At 50.7% G+C, this 15990-nt stretch overlaps 1 protein-coding gene across 3 annotated transcripts in view; it reads right to left on the reverse strand.

Annotated features, from left to right (window-relative positions):
• Zer1 (zyg-11 related, cell cycle regulator) overlaps positions 1-15990 on the reverse strand; it is a 34164-nt gene that overhangs the window by 8003 nt on the left and 10171 nt on the right. The window contains exons 2-12 of one of the 3 annotated variants that reach the window (XM_013021496.1): positions 15396-15554; positions 13624-13774; positions 13029-13465; positions 12604-12780; positions 11761-11875; positions 11503-11649; positions 11110-11283; positions 4461-4676; positions 3467-3508; positions 3230-3349; positions 2358-2473 (exon numbers count right to left, since the gene is read on the reverse strand). In XM_013021496.1, the coding sequence (XP_012876950.1) occupies positions 2358-2473; positions 3230-3349; positions 3467-3508; positions 4461-4676; positions 11110-11283; positions 11503-11649; positions 11761-11875; positions 12604-12780; positions 13029-13465; positions 13624-13774; positions 15396-15553 (1853 nt within the window). In that variant the 5' untranslated portion in view covers position 15554. Of the gene's footprint in view, positions 1-2357; positions 2474-3229; positions 3350-3466; positions 3509-4460; positions 4677-11109; positions 11284-11502; positions 11650-11760; positions 11876-12603; positions 12781-13028; positions 13466-13623; positions 13775-15395; positions 15647-15990 lie in introns of all 3 variants that reach the window. The other 2 variants (XM_013021497.1, XM_013021495.1) reach the window with 2 other exon arrangements.

A 15990-nucleotide genomic window follows, 5' to 3' on the forward strand; every position in this document is an offset into this window, starting at 1 on the left:
TTTTTTTTTTTTTTTTATTTTTGGTCGGTCGGAGGGCTAGAACTCTGGGCCTGGGCACTGTACCTCAGCTCTTCAGTTCAAGACTAGTGTTCTGCTAGGCGCTGGTGGCTCTCGCCTGTAATCCTAGCTACTCAGGAGGCTGAGATCTGACGATCGCGGTACAAAGCCAGCCCGGGCAGGAGAGACTGTGAGACTCCTATCTCCAATAAACCACTAGAAAACTGGAAGTGGCGCTGTAGCTCAAGTGGTAGAGGGCTTGCCTTGAGCTGAAGAGCTGAGGGACAGCACCCAGGCCCAGAGTTCAAGCCCCATGACCGACAAAAAAAAAAAAAAAAGACTAGTGTTCTACCACTTGAACTACAGTGCCACTTCAGGTTTTCTGGTGGTTTACTGGAGATAAGAGTTTCATGGACTTTCCTGGCTGGGCTGGCTTTGAACTGCCATCCTCAGATCTCAGCCTACTGAGTAGCTAGGATTACAGGCGTGAGCCACCGGTGCCTGGCTAGTGCTCTACCACTTTGAGCCATAGCTCTGCTTCCTGCTTTCCAGTGGTTAATTGGAGATGAGTCTCACAGACTTTCCTTTTAAGGCTGGCTTAGACCGTGATCCTCAGATCTCAGCCTTCTGAGTAGGGTTATAGGTATGATCCACCAGTGCCTGGACTCAGTTTTCTTTTTTAGTGCTACTGGAGTTTGAAATCAGGGCCTTATGCTTGCCAGGTAGATGCTATATCACTTGAGCCATGCCTCCAACCTTTTTTGCTTTTTTAGGTTATTTTTCAGGTAGCATCTTGTGATCTGGGGCCGATCTAAGATTGCACTTCTCTTACTTATGGCTCTCTGTATAGCTTATTGGTTGAGATGAAGTCTCACTAACGTTTTGTCTGAGCTGGCCTTGAAGTATAATCTTCTCAATCTTCCCCTTCCTGAATAGCTGGGATTACAGGCATCTTCCAACCTCTTCTGCCCAGGCAGAAGCATCTATAAAACTCCAAGAAACTGGAAGTAGAGATGTGGCTTCAGTGGTAACAATGCCAGCCTTGATCAAAGCTGAGTAAGTGCTCAAGGACCTGAGTTCAAGCTTCAGTGCAGGCAGGCATGCTCTTGCGTGTGAGCACACACACACACACACACACACACACACACAAAACACACACACAATGACTCTGCCTATAATCCTCACTACTTAGGAAGGAGGCTGAGGATGGTGGTTTGAAGCTACCCAGCCAGAAAAGTTGGCAAGATTCTATTTCCAAAATAACCAGTAAAAGGATAGCTGGAAGCATGGCTCAAATGGTAAAGAACCAGCTGTGTAAGAAAGCTCAACAAAGTATAAGACCCAACACACACATATATAGATGCAGTTAAGATTTAGGTAAGATGCTGGGCATCGGTGGCTCACGCCTGCCTGTAATCCTAGCTACTCAGGAGACTGAGATCTGAGGATGGTAGTTCAAAGCCAGCCCGGGCAGGAAAATCTGTGAAACTCTTATCTCCAATAAACCACTCAGAAAACCAGAAGTGGTGCTGTGGCTCAAGATACAGAGCACTAGCCTTGAGCTGAAGAGCTGAGGGACAGCTCCCAGGCCCAGAGTTCAAGCCCCAGGACCCACAAAACAAAAAACAAAAAAAACCCACAAGATTTAGGTAAGATATCTGTTCAGCAGCATAGCACTAAGCACTCCTTGTCTTCATGAACATCAGCTAAGAACATAAAAGAAAAAACAAAAAGCCAGAAGGGAAATCCCAAACAAAAGGCATGAAGACTGCATTTATAGAGAGCCTGAGCAGAGCGACAGCCTTGGCCTCACTACCATGTCACCAAGGCTGCTGTGTATGAGTGCTGGGAGCTCACTTTGCACATGCGGATGCATTCAAGGAGGCTGACACTAATGTCTAGCCATCTGGTGTCTCTTTATCAGATTCATTCTAAAGGGATCTCAGGTTACATAAACCATAGTTACAAGGAAAGCATTTATGGTAGGCTGAAAGAACAAGAAAACACTACAGTGTTAGGCACCAGTGGCTCACACCTATAACCCTAGCTACTTAGGGGGCTGAGATGTGAGGATTACAGTTTGAAGCCAAACCCAAGCAGGAAAGTCTGTGAGACTCTTATCTCCAACTAACCAACAAAAAGCTAGAAATGGAGCTGTGGTTCAAGTGGCAGAGTGGCAGCCTTGAGGAAAAAAAGCTCAAGGACGGTGCCCAGACCCTGATTTCAAGCCCCAGGACCAATACAAAATAAAACTGCTAAGAGCATTTGTGACAGTGACTAGAGTTCTGTATAATTGGAACACAGACTACAGGTCTGCGCTTCCAGGCAGCCACAGCGTAAGAAGAGAGGCAGACACTTACCTAAAGACGCTGATGAACTGAGAAGTCATCAGCTGAGGTCGCAGCGCCTTCACCTCTGCCACGTTCCCCAGGAGCCCCAGCATGTTCCGATGGAGCTCCTGCTTCTCTGGGAATTCCTGGCAAAATGAGAGCCGTCGGGGACCACTCAGCCATTGGGGACCAATGGATTCCTACTTAATTACCAAGTGCCTGGTGGTGTCCCCTTGAAAAGTTTTGAGGGGGCTGGGAAGGTGGCTCAGTGGTAGAGTGCTCGCCTTGCATCATGAGGCCCTGGGTTCGATTCCTCAGCACCACATAAGCAAAAAAAGCCAGAAGTGGCACTGCGGCTCACGTGGTAGAGCACTAGCCTTGAGCTGAAGAGCTGAGGGACAGCGCCCAGGCCCAGAGTTCAGGCCCCAGGACTGCCAAAAAAAAAAAAAAAAAAGTTCTGAGGGCATCAGTCTGCAATGCAACTCCATAAGGGAGGAGTACAATAGCCGCCTGGCTTCTTTCCACAGCACCAGGGCAGAGCTGGGGCCATGTGATGAGGGAGTAAAAAAGCAGAGACTGTGTCATAGAACAAAAGCTGGGGAGAGCAAGCCAACATCTGGGACAAGCGTAGCTCAGCACACAACACGAGTTTGTGGGGTATGTTTTAGACTGACAGCCCATCCTGCTGGGCGGAGTGCTGTCCACTGCTATGGGGTGGATCCTGGTCAGCTGTGGGCAGTGTGAGAAATTACTGCTGCGAGGCTGGGGTAAGCCTTCCCTTGGAGGGGACAGGGGACCTCACAGGACCCGGCATATGGTGAGGGCCAGGGTAGGTCTCTGGAGCTCCTGCTGGCTGCTGCACTCTGCCCCATGGGATGTGGGGCCCGGGTGGCCGGCCGCACCTTCAGGCAGTCCAGGAAGAGCTTCATGCCGTTGAAGTTGAGGAACATCTCACAGTTGTCTGGCGTCTCATCGGTGACGTTCCACAGGGCGCTCCAGGAGAACTCCATGACCTGGTCACACTGGGGGCAGGGGGCGGGGGAGGGGGAGACAGCTTAGCTCCTGACCCTGGGGAGCATATGGGGCCCGGCGAGTAGTCCATCGGGGACAGGCAGAGGGTCCTGGAAGCCCTGACTTACCGTCTTGTCCAGCAGCTTCTTCTGAATCAGCTTCAGCATGGTCTGCAGGCAGAGGAAAGAGCTTGGCAGGGGCCAGTGGAGCTAGGACCCCAGCGTGGAGGGGCATCACAACCCACTCTAGGTGAATGCAGCCCTGCAGGAGCGGCCTCTTTTGGGGAGGATATTTGAAGGCATGCAAGGCCAGAACCCCAGGGCTGGCACCAGGAGGTCTGGTAGGCCCTGCCCTGACTCCTTGGTGAAATGGGGCACGGTGGTGAGGTGCACCTGAGCCCATGCCTTCCTCTCTTCTTCCTGCGAGCTAGCTACCTGTGCTGTGGACACCTGCAGCTGGCCCGCTCTGCTCACCACCTACACTGATGTCAGGCTCACACTGAGCACACTGACTCCATCCCAGCCGTGTGGTTCCAGGGACGCCTGCCACATTCCTGTCTGAGAAGGCAGGAATGGATTGTAAAGTGGGCACTAATGGACCATGGTGTGGGGGACTTGGGAAAGGGGGAGGAAAACCATGGGGGTACAGCAACAGTCACTACTACTAAGGAATCTTTCCAGGGTTACCACTGGTAGCTCAGAAGTAGAACATTTGCCTAGCAAAGTCACGGGCTACACACACACACACACACACACACGCACACACACACTGCTCTTTATCAAGACTAAAGCCTCAATACTTCAGCACAGCCACATACACACACGCACACACTGCTCTTTATCAAGACTAAAGTCTCCATACTTCAGCACAGCCACACACACACACACACACACACACACACACACACACACACACGGCTCTTTATCAAGACTAAAGCCTCTATACTTCAGCACAGCCACACACACACACACACACACACACACACACACACACACACACGCACGCACACACCGCTCTTTATCAAGACTAAAGCCTCCATACTTCAGCACAGCCTTCTCCACACCTAGTGAAACCCCAGCCCTCCTTAGTGACTCACGCCCCAGCGTGTCTGCCACCACATACCACAACGAAGCCCATCTTGCCCACGGCTTCCTTGTGGTCATTGTCCACCTGGCACACCAGGGCGTTGCACAGGTGCACGGCAATGCGCTGGATGGACTCATCTTGCCGGGTGGGGTTGAGGATGCTGAGCAGGAGCTCGTTGACACGGCGGTACTGGAACTCCAGCTCCTCGGGGATGCTGAAGTTGCACAGTGTCAGGCAGCAGTTCCGCTGCACCTGGGCCAGGACAGGAGACAGGCAGGGCACGTTCAGGGGCAGCCTTGGCCATCGGGACCCAGGGCTTCATGGAGGCACCAGGTCAACTGGAGCCGGGTACTCCAGGAAGGCTCTCTGAAGAGGCACTCCATGGCTTTTTTGTTGTGTTTTACTAAGGCTATTTAAAAAATACTTTGCACCAGGCACAAGTGGTTCATGTCTGAAATCCTAGCTACTCAGAAAGCTAAGGTGACTCAAGAGGCAGAGCAAAAGCTTTTGCTCAGGGACAGTGCCCAGGACCTGAGTTCAATTCCCAAGACTAGTACATACACACAAAAGTGTTTTAAAAACATTCAGAGACCCCACAAGTATACAATTTCATAAATAATTATAAATTATAACAAACACCCAGCCAGGTGCTAGTGGCTCATGCCTGAAATCGTGGCTACTCAGGAGGCTGACATCTGAGGATCGTGGTTTGAAGCCAGCCTGGGCAGGAAAAGACCCTGGAGACACTCCTCTCCAATTAACCACTAAAAAATCGGAAATGGTGCTGACTCAAGTGGTAGGTCACTAGTCCTGGGCACAAAGAGGGTCAGGGATGGCACCCAGGCCTGGAGTTCAAGCCCCACAAGTGACAAAAACAAAAAGCCATATAGCCACTATCTGGGTCAAGAAACATCACCACATCACCATTAGCACCAAAAGTCCTCATCTGTCCCTTCCTGGCTTAAGCTGTTACCAGGAAACCAGACACTGCTCCCTGCCTTTTCTGTTCAGCTTGGCTTTCAACCTCAACTGGCTACATGCAGCTGATGTTCCTTTTCTTTGCACCACTGTACAGTTTTCCATCACGATTCTTCCATGTGTTCATGTATTCTCCTGCTGATGGTCAGGTGTCAGCAGTGTGGGTGTTTCTAGGGCACAGGTCCCTGGGCACCTCTTCACGGAGGCTGTGCCAGGGTAGCTGCTGGGCTCCTATTCTCTGTACCATTTGCACATTTGGTGTCTCAGCACATGCCCTTCTTCCTTGTCAGGTACTAGGCATTCATTATGCTTTATGTCATGTGATTCAGAGACATTATTGTGTGTTCACACTGTGTGTGTGGTATTGTGGCTTGAACTCGTTTGGCCTTTTTGCTCAAGAGGGCATTCCACCAGCTTTAGCCATACCTCCTTCTGGCTTTTTTTTTTTTTTTTTAAATCATCAGTTGTGGGGCCTGAACTCTGGGCCTGAGCACTGTCCCTCAGCTCTTCAGCTCAAGGCAAGCACTCTACCACTTGAGCCACAGCGCCACTTCTGGCTTTTTTTTGCTTATGTGGTGCTGAGGAATCGAACCCAGGGCCTCATGAATGCAAGGCAAGCACTCTACCGCTGGGCCACCTTCCCAGCCCCCTCCTTCTGGCGTTTTGCTGGTTAGTTGGAGGTAAAAAATCTCTTGGATTTGTCTGCTGGAGCTGGCTTTGAACCTTGATCTCCAGATCCCAAGTAGCCAGATTTACAGGTGTGAGCCATTAGTGCCTGGCCTTGATTAACTTTTTGTTCTTTCTCCTAATACTTCACAGACACACATGTAACAAACACATACAACTTTTACAGTGCTGGGAATTAAACCCAGGAACTCATGCATGCTAAACATTCAACCACTGAGCTTCATCTCCAACCAACCAACCATTTGTGCTGGTCCTGGGACTTGAACTCGGGGCCTGGGCACTGTCTCTGGGCTTTTTTTGTGCTTAAGGCTAGTGCTCTACCACTTTGATCGAGAGCTTCATTTCTAGCTTTTTTGTAGTCAACTGAAGATAAGACTTTCCTACCTAGAATGGCTCTGAACCTCAATCCTAGGATTATAGGTGTGAGCATTTATATATTTTTTAATTTGGGGGAAAGTTTATTTTATTCTTTATTTTTATGTTTCTGTTGGTCGTAGAGCTTGAACTCAGTGCCTAGGCACTGTCTCTGAACTCTCTTGCACAAGACTAGTACTCTACCACTTGGAGCCCCAGCTTCACTTCCAGTTTTCTGGTGGTTAATTGGAGATAAGGGTCTCCACAGACTTTCCTGCCCAGGCTGGCTTTTAACCATGATCCTCAGATCTCCCAAGTAGCTAGGATTATAAGCATGAGCCACCAGAGCCTGACTAAAAATGTTTACTTTAGGTCGGGTGCCAGTGGCTCATGCCTGTAATCGTAGCTACTCAGGAGGCTGAGATCTTAAGATCTCGGTTCAAAGCCAGCCCAGGCAGGAAAGTACCTGAGACTCTTTATCTTCAATAATCCACTAGAGACCTGGAAGTAGCGCTGTGGCCCAAGCGGTAGAGCACTCGCCTTGAGCTGAAGAGCGCAGCCCAGAGTTCAAGCCCCATGACTGACCAAAAAAAAAAAAATTATTTTAAATTATAAAAGCAATACTTACCATAAACTTTCACATGTCACTGAAGTAGAAAGTCAATCTATTTTTTTCCTTTATTTTCTTCCCTCCCTTTTTTTTATTAGTGTATATTAGTTGTTTTTTTTTTTTTGTCGGTTGTGGGATTTGAACTCTGGGCCCGGGCACTGTCCCTCAGCTCTTCAGCTCAAGGCGAGCGCTCTACCATTTGAGCTACAACGCCACTTCCGGTTTTCTGGTGGTTTATTGGAGATAGGAGTCTCACGGTCTCTCCTGCCCGGGCTGGCTTTGAACCACGATCCTCAGATCTCAGCCTCCTGAGTAGCTAGGATTACAGGCGTGAGCCACCAGCGCCCGGCTAGTGTATATTAGTTATATAAAGGTTTTTTTTTCCATACAGGGACTTGCTATGTAGCCCAAGCTGGCCTCAAACTTTTGATCCTCCTGTGTAAGCATCCTGAGTGCTGGCATTACAGGAATACACCACCATACATGTCCAAAGTCTCCATGTCACTCCTAAGAGGTGATCACCATAAAGTTTGGTGGCATCCACAAGGCAAAAATAATTACATATTTGGGTTAGGGAAGTATAAAAGAATTTATCATGGGCTGGGAAGGTGGCTCAGTGGTAAAGCGCTTGCCTTGCACCCATGAGGTCCTGGGTTCAATTCCTCAGCACCACATAAGCAGGAAAAAAAAGCCGGAAGTGGAGCTGTGGCTCAAGTGGTAGAGTGCTAGCCTTGAGCTGAAGAGCTGAGGAATAGCGCCCAGGCCCAGAGTTCAGGCCCACGACTGGACCCCCCCCCAAAAAAAAAATTTATCAGACAGAACAGTCCAAAATGTTTTTTTTTTTTAATTAAATTTTTGCCTGTTCTGGGGTTTGAATTCAGAGCCTGGGCTGTCTCTCAACTTCTTTGTGCTCAAGGCTAGCACTCCACAGCACCACTTCAAGCTTTTTCTGTTTATGTGGCACTGAGGAATCAAACCCAGGGCTTCATGCATGCTAGGCAAGCACTCTACCACTGAGCCATATATATTCCCAGCCCCAAATGACTCTTAAATCATCGGCATGCAGTGGATGTCTTTCCTCATAGGCTGACCGATGGTACTGTACAAGTCCACTGTGGAGATGGATGGGGATTACTTATTATTACCTATACAGGAACCTGATCCCCAAGAACATTGTTGTCTCTCCTGATTTCTGCTTCATCAAATAAGGGTGCGTGTATTCATATCTTTTCTTTTTTCTTCCTTTTTCTTTTTTGTTGGTCATGGGGTCTGAATTCTTGGCCTGAGCACTGTCCCTCAGCTTTTCAGCTCAAGGCTAGCACTCTACCACTTGAGCCACAGCACCACTTCTGGCTTTTACTGCTTATGTGGTGCTGAGGAATCAAACCCAGGGCCTCAGGCATGCAAAACAAGCACTCTACCACTGAGCTACCTTCCCAGCCCTCATATCTTTTTCTTCTTTGCATATTTCTAACCTTGAAGTTCTTAGACAGAAAGGTAAATGAATTTACAATTCTGGTAGGTTTTGTCAATTGTCTGTCCCCCCCCCCATAGGCCGCCATACCACCTATGTCACCAGTGGAAAGTGAGGGAGGGTACCCCCCCTGTCAATGTTGATTGTTGTCAGTCTTGAGATTAAATGTAGCTTCCTGTTATTTTGATTTTCCTTCACCTGATAGGGCTTATTAATTCAGTTAGGAGTCTTCAATTGGTATGTTTTCATTAGAAAAAATATTCCTCGCCAGGCGCCCGGTGGCTTACACCTGTAATCCTAGCTACTCAGGAGGCTGAGTTCTGAGAATCATAGTTCAAAGCCAGCCCAGGCAGGAAAGTCTGTGAGACTCTTATCTCCAATAAGCCACCAGAAAACCAGAAGAGGCACTGTGGCTCAAGTGGGAGAGCGTTTGCCTTGAGCTCAAGAGCTGAGGGATAGCATAGCAGCCAGGCCCAGAGTTCAAGCCCCATAACTGACAACAAAAAGAAGAAGAAGAAGAAGAAGAAGAAGAAGAAAAGAAAAAATATTCCTCTTATCCAATTAGGAAATTAAAAAGAACTACCACTCTAAAGGCCAGAGAAGTTGCTAGGCATCCATGGCTCTGGTCTGTAATCCTAACTACTCAGGAGGCTGAGAGCTGAGGATTGCGGTTCAAAAGTAACCCAGGCAGGAAAGTCCATGAGACTTTTATCTCCAATTAGCTACCAAAAGTGTCGTTGTTGCTTGAGTGATAGAGCATCAGCTTTTAGATAAAAAGCTAAGGGACAGGACTCAGGCACCGAGTTCAAAACCCAAAACTCTCATCAGACCAAATCAAACAAGTCTGAGAAATGTGTGTCTTCCACCCAGCCAGAGCTATGCCCCCACCTGGCCTTTCTGCAGGACAATTTGGAAATAAGTACAAAATGCCTAAAAACTTATATATCTATTGCTTGAGCAATTCTATTTGTAGAAATGTCTTGGAAGAGCCGGGTGCTGGTGGCTCACGCCTGTAATCCTAGCTACTCAGGAGGCTGAGATCTGAGGATCTCGGTTCAAAGCCAGCCCGGGCAGGAGAGCCGTGAGACTCCTATCTCCAATAAACCACCAGAAAACCGGAAGTGGCGCTGTAGCTCAAGTGGTAGAGCGCTCGCCTTGAGCTGAAGAGCTGAGGGACAGCGCCCAAGCCCAGAGTTCAAGCCCCACGACCGACAAAAAAAAAAAAAAAATGTCTTGGAAGGATCATCAGTTAAGTACAGTCAGTAATGAGTCAGAAATAAAGGTCAAGCTAAGGGTTTAACCCTGGAACAGATTCAGTAACAGACACAAGGGCACAACCTTCCTTGTGAGCTACAACCCAGGGTGTGGGGCTTGGTCAGTGAGCAGGCTCTAGCAGCTAAGACCACACCGAGTAGTGGAACCATTCAAACTAGCTCTATTCAGGGAGGAGATGGGACTTGCACTTCCTAAGAAACTTGTTATGGGGCTGGGAATGTGGCTTAGTGGTAGAGCGCTTGCCTAGTATGCATGAAGCCACAGGTTCAATTCCTCAGTACTATATATACAGAAAAAGCTGGGAAGTGGTGCTGTGGCTAAATGGTAGAGTGCTAGCCTTGAACAAAAGAAGTTCAGGGACAGTGTCCAGGCCCTGAGTTCAAGACCCAAGACTGACAAAAGAAATACTAACAAAATAAAAAATAAAGCTGGGCACTGGTGGCTCATACCTGTAATCCTACTAGGAGGCTGAGATCTGAGGATGGTGGTTTAAAACCAGCCTCGGCAGGAAAGTCTTTGAGACTCTTATCTCTCCAATAAACCACTCAGAAAACCAGAAGTGGTGCTGTGGCTCAAGAGGTAGAGCACTCGCCTAGAGCTGAAGAGCTGAGGGACAGCACACAGGCCCAGAGATCAAGCTCCACGACCACTACCACCACCAACAACAAAAGAAACTTGTTCTTGTATCACTTTAAGTTTTTTGTTTGTTATGCAATCTGTTTTTTTTGTTTGCTTGTTTATGTCGGTCAGTTCAAGCACCAGTATTGCCCTGAGAAATGCTCACATCCACAAGGCACTGCCAAATACCAAATACCCACACCACACAGAGAGCACAGTTTGTGTAAATGACCCCATTTACCAAACACAAATGCAAGACTGAAATCCAGAACAATAGTGGTACTCTGTGTTGTGGAATTATGTGTGGTTTTATGTTCTATGTGTAATTATTATTAGGAATAATACACATTTTTATTGCTTTTCTAGTAAAAACAGTCATTAATAAAAGTAGACCCTGGGAAGAGTGTCAGGGGCAGAGAGGCTGGGGAAAAGCGAACAGAGGCCCAGAGGCAAGCCTCCATGCAGGGCGGAGTGGTAGATGGTTGTGGCTGTGGGCAACAGACAGCTGGTGGCTGGGTTCCAGGACCCTGCATGTCAGCTCAAAGGGACTGGGAGTGGTGTCCGGGGAGAGGGCACTGGGGACATCAGCCCACAGCCAGGTGAGCACTTGAGGGTCCAGGGCCCTCAGAAGTAGGAACGGGGTGGGTGGCTGGGCAAAGCATGCGGGCCATGGTGGGCAGGGGGCTCACCGTCACCTCCTGGTAGGATTCCATGCCATTCAGCACCACCTGGATGACCTGCCGGCGCAGCCGCACACTCTGCTCTGAGCGGTACTCGGCGTTGGTCAGGTAGAAGAGGGCAGCGCTGCCTGTCACTTGGATGTTCTTGTCGTACTTGTGGCACTTGAGGGCCGTGATGACCAGCTGTGTGAAGATAGTGTGTGTGTGTAAGGGGCATGGACACAGGCCTCCTCTCATAGGGCAATGGTGGGCATGGGGTCTGAACAAGGCCCTGGGGAAGGAAGTTGCACTGCCAGGTGGGGTTGGGGTCTGCAGGCAAGACTATCTGCTCCCTAGGGTTGGGGGAAGAGAGTGTTGAGAAGGCCTGGCTGGCCAGGAGCCATCTCTGGGCTTACGGCTGACCTTCAGGGCCCGCAGGAGCTGGCTGCAGCGTTCAATGCGTGCAATGTCAAACAGCAGGTTGATGGCTCGGGATGTGATCTCAGGCCGGTGCTCAGTGTAGGCCTCGATGGCGTTCAGCACCTGCTCCTCATTTTTGTCACCACTCACCTGGGGAGGAGACATGCCCAGGACCAGCAGAAGAGGTCAGACACCCAGGTACCCCGCCATCCCTTCCCTTGTCCCAGCTCCCCGTTCCTCCCCTCCTCGCCTGCCTCTCACTTTGTAGGCTGGAATGTGCGTGAGGCGGCACAGGGAGGTCTCGAAGAGTCCGAGGAACTGCAGGGGCCTCTTCAGGGCCCGGAAAGGCATGATGCTGCTCTTAGAAGGCTCAATGCTGTGGAAGGAGCGTGTTGGATCAGTGGCTTGGGGCCAAGCCTGATTGGGGCTTCCCCAGGGGGCTTTCTGGCCATTACTGGCTCTAGAGTCTTTTCTTCTCAAGGGCAGGGGAGATGGACCCCATGGGGGAGAGGTGGCGGGGAACACTGGAGAGCATGTATGGGATGGGATGGGAGGTAGCAGTATGCCAGGGGACAGTCACCACTACAGCCATGCTAGAAAGGACATGCTGGCCACGTCTCAGCTAGTCATGAAGGGGCAAGCTGGTCAGCTTGGCAGAGCTTGTGGTCAATGACAGTGCCTGGGTTTAAATGTGACCTGGCCACTGGCCTTTCTGGCGCTAGCTAGGTGAGTGACACCTGCTGAGCAGCAGTCTCTGCTGGCCCCATTTTCCCAAGCCACAGTATGCTGCACTCTGCCAGTCTGGGCACAGGGGCTTCCCAGGGCTCATCTACTCCCCTCCTGGCCTTGACACGTGCTGTTGTTCTGGCAGACAGAAAGGCTTTCCTGACAGCCAGGTACCATTCCTCTTCCTCCTGATCCTCGTGCCATCACAGAACCTGCACCTCCCGCCCCACAGCCCCACCCAAAAATGACTTGTCTGTCCCTACTGGCTCACCAGGCCCACAGAGGACAGGGCCTGACTGGCTTATCTCCCCTACCCAGCAGGGCACTGTGGCAGGCAGAGGATACTAAGTGAGAGCTTGGTGAATCCATGGCCCCCACCTGGTCTGCCCCGCCTCCTCGTCCATCTTGTTGATGCTACAGTTCTCCAGGATCATGTGGCCGGAAATGTCCAGGGACATGAGGCTCCCCAGCTTCTGCACGAAGAGGCTCAGCACCTTCCGGGTCAGCTTGAACTTGTAGTAGCTGGAGAGGCGGTCTCGGGAGATGTCCAGGTGTCTGCAGGTGGGGCGGGGGTTCCCTCAGACTGTGGCAGGGAAGGGCCCCACTCCCCCACAGATGATCAGGGCATCCTGAGAAGGAGCCCTGCAGAGACCCAGTGCCCTCAACAGACCTCCCCAGCTGGAACATGGGGTTTCAGGAGTAAACAGCGCTTCTGTCCTTACCCTCCACCTGGCCAGAGCTGAACCCCCAGAAATGACAGAGCCCACCCTGTCCTGGTGAGCTGGGCATGGTGGGCAGCTCACCGTAGCTTGTGTAGCTGGATGATGACACGAATATGGTCATCAGAAAGGTCCATGTTGTAGAGCACAAGGGACACCAGGCTGTCCTTCCACTGTGTGAGGAAAGCGGCGTCGCTTGTCTGAATGCCTGACAGGTCCAGGGCGGCCAGAGAGCGCAGTGGCCGCAGCAGCGACTCCACAGGGACGCCATCAATCATGCGGCCTAGGTTGAGGAAGCGGAGGCGGCTGAAGCCCTCAAAGGTGAAGTCCTTCACCAGCACCTGGCAGGTAGGGTTGACGAGGCACTCGTCCTCACAGCCCCCCGGGTTCTCCTCTTCATAAAAGATGTTGGCACAGCCGAAGAGGCTCAAGGACACCAGCGTGTGGCTGAAGCTGCGCAGTGTCTGCAGGCTCTTGGCGGACAGCTTCTCGCAGTTGGTCAGGTACAGCTCCACCAAGTCCTAGGTGTGGGCACAACTCTGTCAGCATCACCTCCTCTATCCACCCTGGCATCACCTTAGCAGATGGCTGGGAAGGTGCTCTGCCTAGCAGGGACAGCACTGGCAGCGCTGAAGGTACTGTTCCCAAGCCCAGTGGTGTTTTGGCCAGCCAGTCTTACCTGCTTGCGAATAGCCTCCAGGTCCTGGTCCTGCACCAAGTCCTCCCTCAGGTGGATGCGGGTGAGGCGAGTGCTGCGGGGGTCTGAGAAGAGGCTGAAGAAGCTCTCGTGGGGCTCAAAGGTGCAAGCAGCATTCACCAGCTCCACATACCTGGGACAGAAGGAACATGACTCAAGGAGGGACCCGAGCACCTTCAGAGCCCAACCAACCCAGCAACAATCCCTCTCCTCCTCCCAACAGATGGACACTTACTATAGTACAGATGTGGTTAGGGTGCCCAGAAGCCTAGAAGTCACTCTCAGAGCGATGGTTGGTATCACTCCTTCAGGAGCAGAGCCTGGACACCCCCGTAACAAACACAGACACCTAAACCTCCTCTGCAGGTACACACACAACATGCACATGGGTACCCCACACAGCCACACACACATGCCATTCCCTGCATACTATAGCCAGGCCCTCCACCAGGCTGACATACATACCATCTTATGCAACTACTTAGCAGCCGCACCCAACCTTTCCACTTGGCCAATTATGCCAAGTGGTCTGGAATTTGCAGTAGGGAACAGGGCAAGCCTTCAATGAAAGCAAGCACAGACAGCAGCTCAGGCAGCAGTCCTAGGTGGCAAACAGGCTCTGGAGCTCAGCACTCTGTGATCTCAAACCTGGCTGTGCTGCTGTGCTCTCTACCTGAGCCCTGAGCGTCACACATGACACAGGCCTTTTCTGGTCCTGGAGATGGTTCTTTTTCTTTTCTTTTTCTTTCTTTCTTTTTTTTTTTTTTTATCAGTCATGGGGCTTGAATTCTGGGCCTGAACGCTGTCCCTCAGCTCTTCAGCCCAAAGCTAGCTCTCTACCACTTCAGCCACTGCATCACTTCCAGTTTTCTGACTGGTTTATTGAAGATAAGAGTTTCACCGGCTTTGCTGCCCTGTTGTCTTTGAACTACGATCCTCAGATCTCAGCCTCCTGAGTAGCTAGGATTACAGGTGTGAGCCACCAGCACCTGGCTCTTTGTGTGTGTGTGTGTGTGTGTGTGTGTGTGTGTGTGTCAGTCATGGGGCTTCAACTTGGGTCCTGGGTGCTGTCCCTGAGCTATTTTTGCTCAAGGCCAGCACTCTACTACTTGAGCCATAGCTCCACCTCTGGCTTTCTGGTGGTTTATTAGAGATAGGAGTCTCATGGATTTTCCTGCCCTGGCTGGCTGGTTTTGAACTGTGATCCTCAGATCTGGGCCTCCTGAGTAGCTATGTTTATAAGGCCATGGATTCTTTATTCTAGCACTACCATGTATATAAACCTGTACTTGTCTGTGTGCTTAGTTTACCTGTGGGAACACCCATTTGCATACATGTGTACACACACAGGGACAGCATATAATACCTTCCTTCATATGCAGGGCATGCTCCATCTCATCACTACATGCATACTTGTGGTTCTCTCTCCTTCCTTCCCCCCCCTCTCTCACACACACACACTCACACACACACACACACACTCTATGCACAGGGCGACCCTCAATGAAATGTGGCATAGGTAGCAGCTCATTGAGAAATCCTAGGCTGGCAGAAAGTCTCTAGAGCTCACCACTCTGCAATCTCAACCCTAGCTATGCTGCCATGTCTGTGTGTACATACATTTGTACACAGCTCAGCACATACACATCTCCACCTCTATGGTAATGTATAGACCTCTGTACCCACACACACCTGTGCGTATACCCACCATGCACATACACAGTCCCAGCCCTGGCCCAACCTGGCTTACTCACTCATTGACCAGCCGGTCACAGATCTCGCTGGGCAAGAAGATGTCAGGATGTAGCCGCAGAGTCTCCTTGTCCAGCAGGTAGCCCAGGGTGCTGTCCAGGTTGCGCAGGCAGAAGTCAGTGCAGAGGGACATCAGAGACTCAGGCGTGTCAGACGCCATGCTGTGGGCAGGCAGGTGGCCACCCCAGGAAAAGGGCCCCCCAAAGGCTACAGTGACTCTCCAACACTCACAACGTCATTGGCAGAGCTCAGCCTTGGGAATGGAAAGAAGCCAAGTGAGCTGGAGACAGGGGCCAGGAACATCAACCACCCTACAGCTACTCTGAGTAGGGAAACTGAGGCCCCAATGTAACATCCAAACTAGCAGCTTGGAAGGGCCAGACCCAAAGCTCTGGACTCCCTTCTTTGTCACACCCTCCCCCACCTTCCCACCAGTACCACAGTTTCCACTCAGGACCTCAAGTCCACTCAGCTTTTTTACTTACAATTAGCCACTACCGGGCTGGGAAGGTGGCTCAGTGGTAGAGCGCTTGCCTTGCATGCTCAAGGCCCTGGGTTTGATTCCTCAGCACCACATAAGAAAAAAGCCGGAAGTGG

Source organism: Dipodomys ordii, unplaced genomic scaffold, assembly GCF_000151885.1.
Source record: "Dipodomys ordii isolate 6190 unplaced genomic scaffold, Dord_2.0 Scaffold55, whole genome shotgun sequence".
Taxonomy (NCBI): Eukaryota; Metazoa; Chordata; class Mammalia; order Rodentia; family Heteromyidae; genus Dipodomys; species Dipodomys ordii.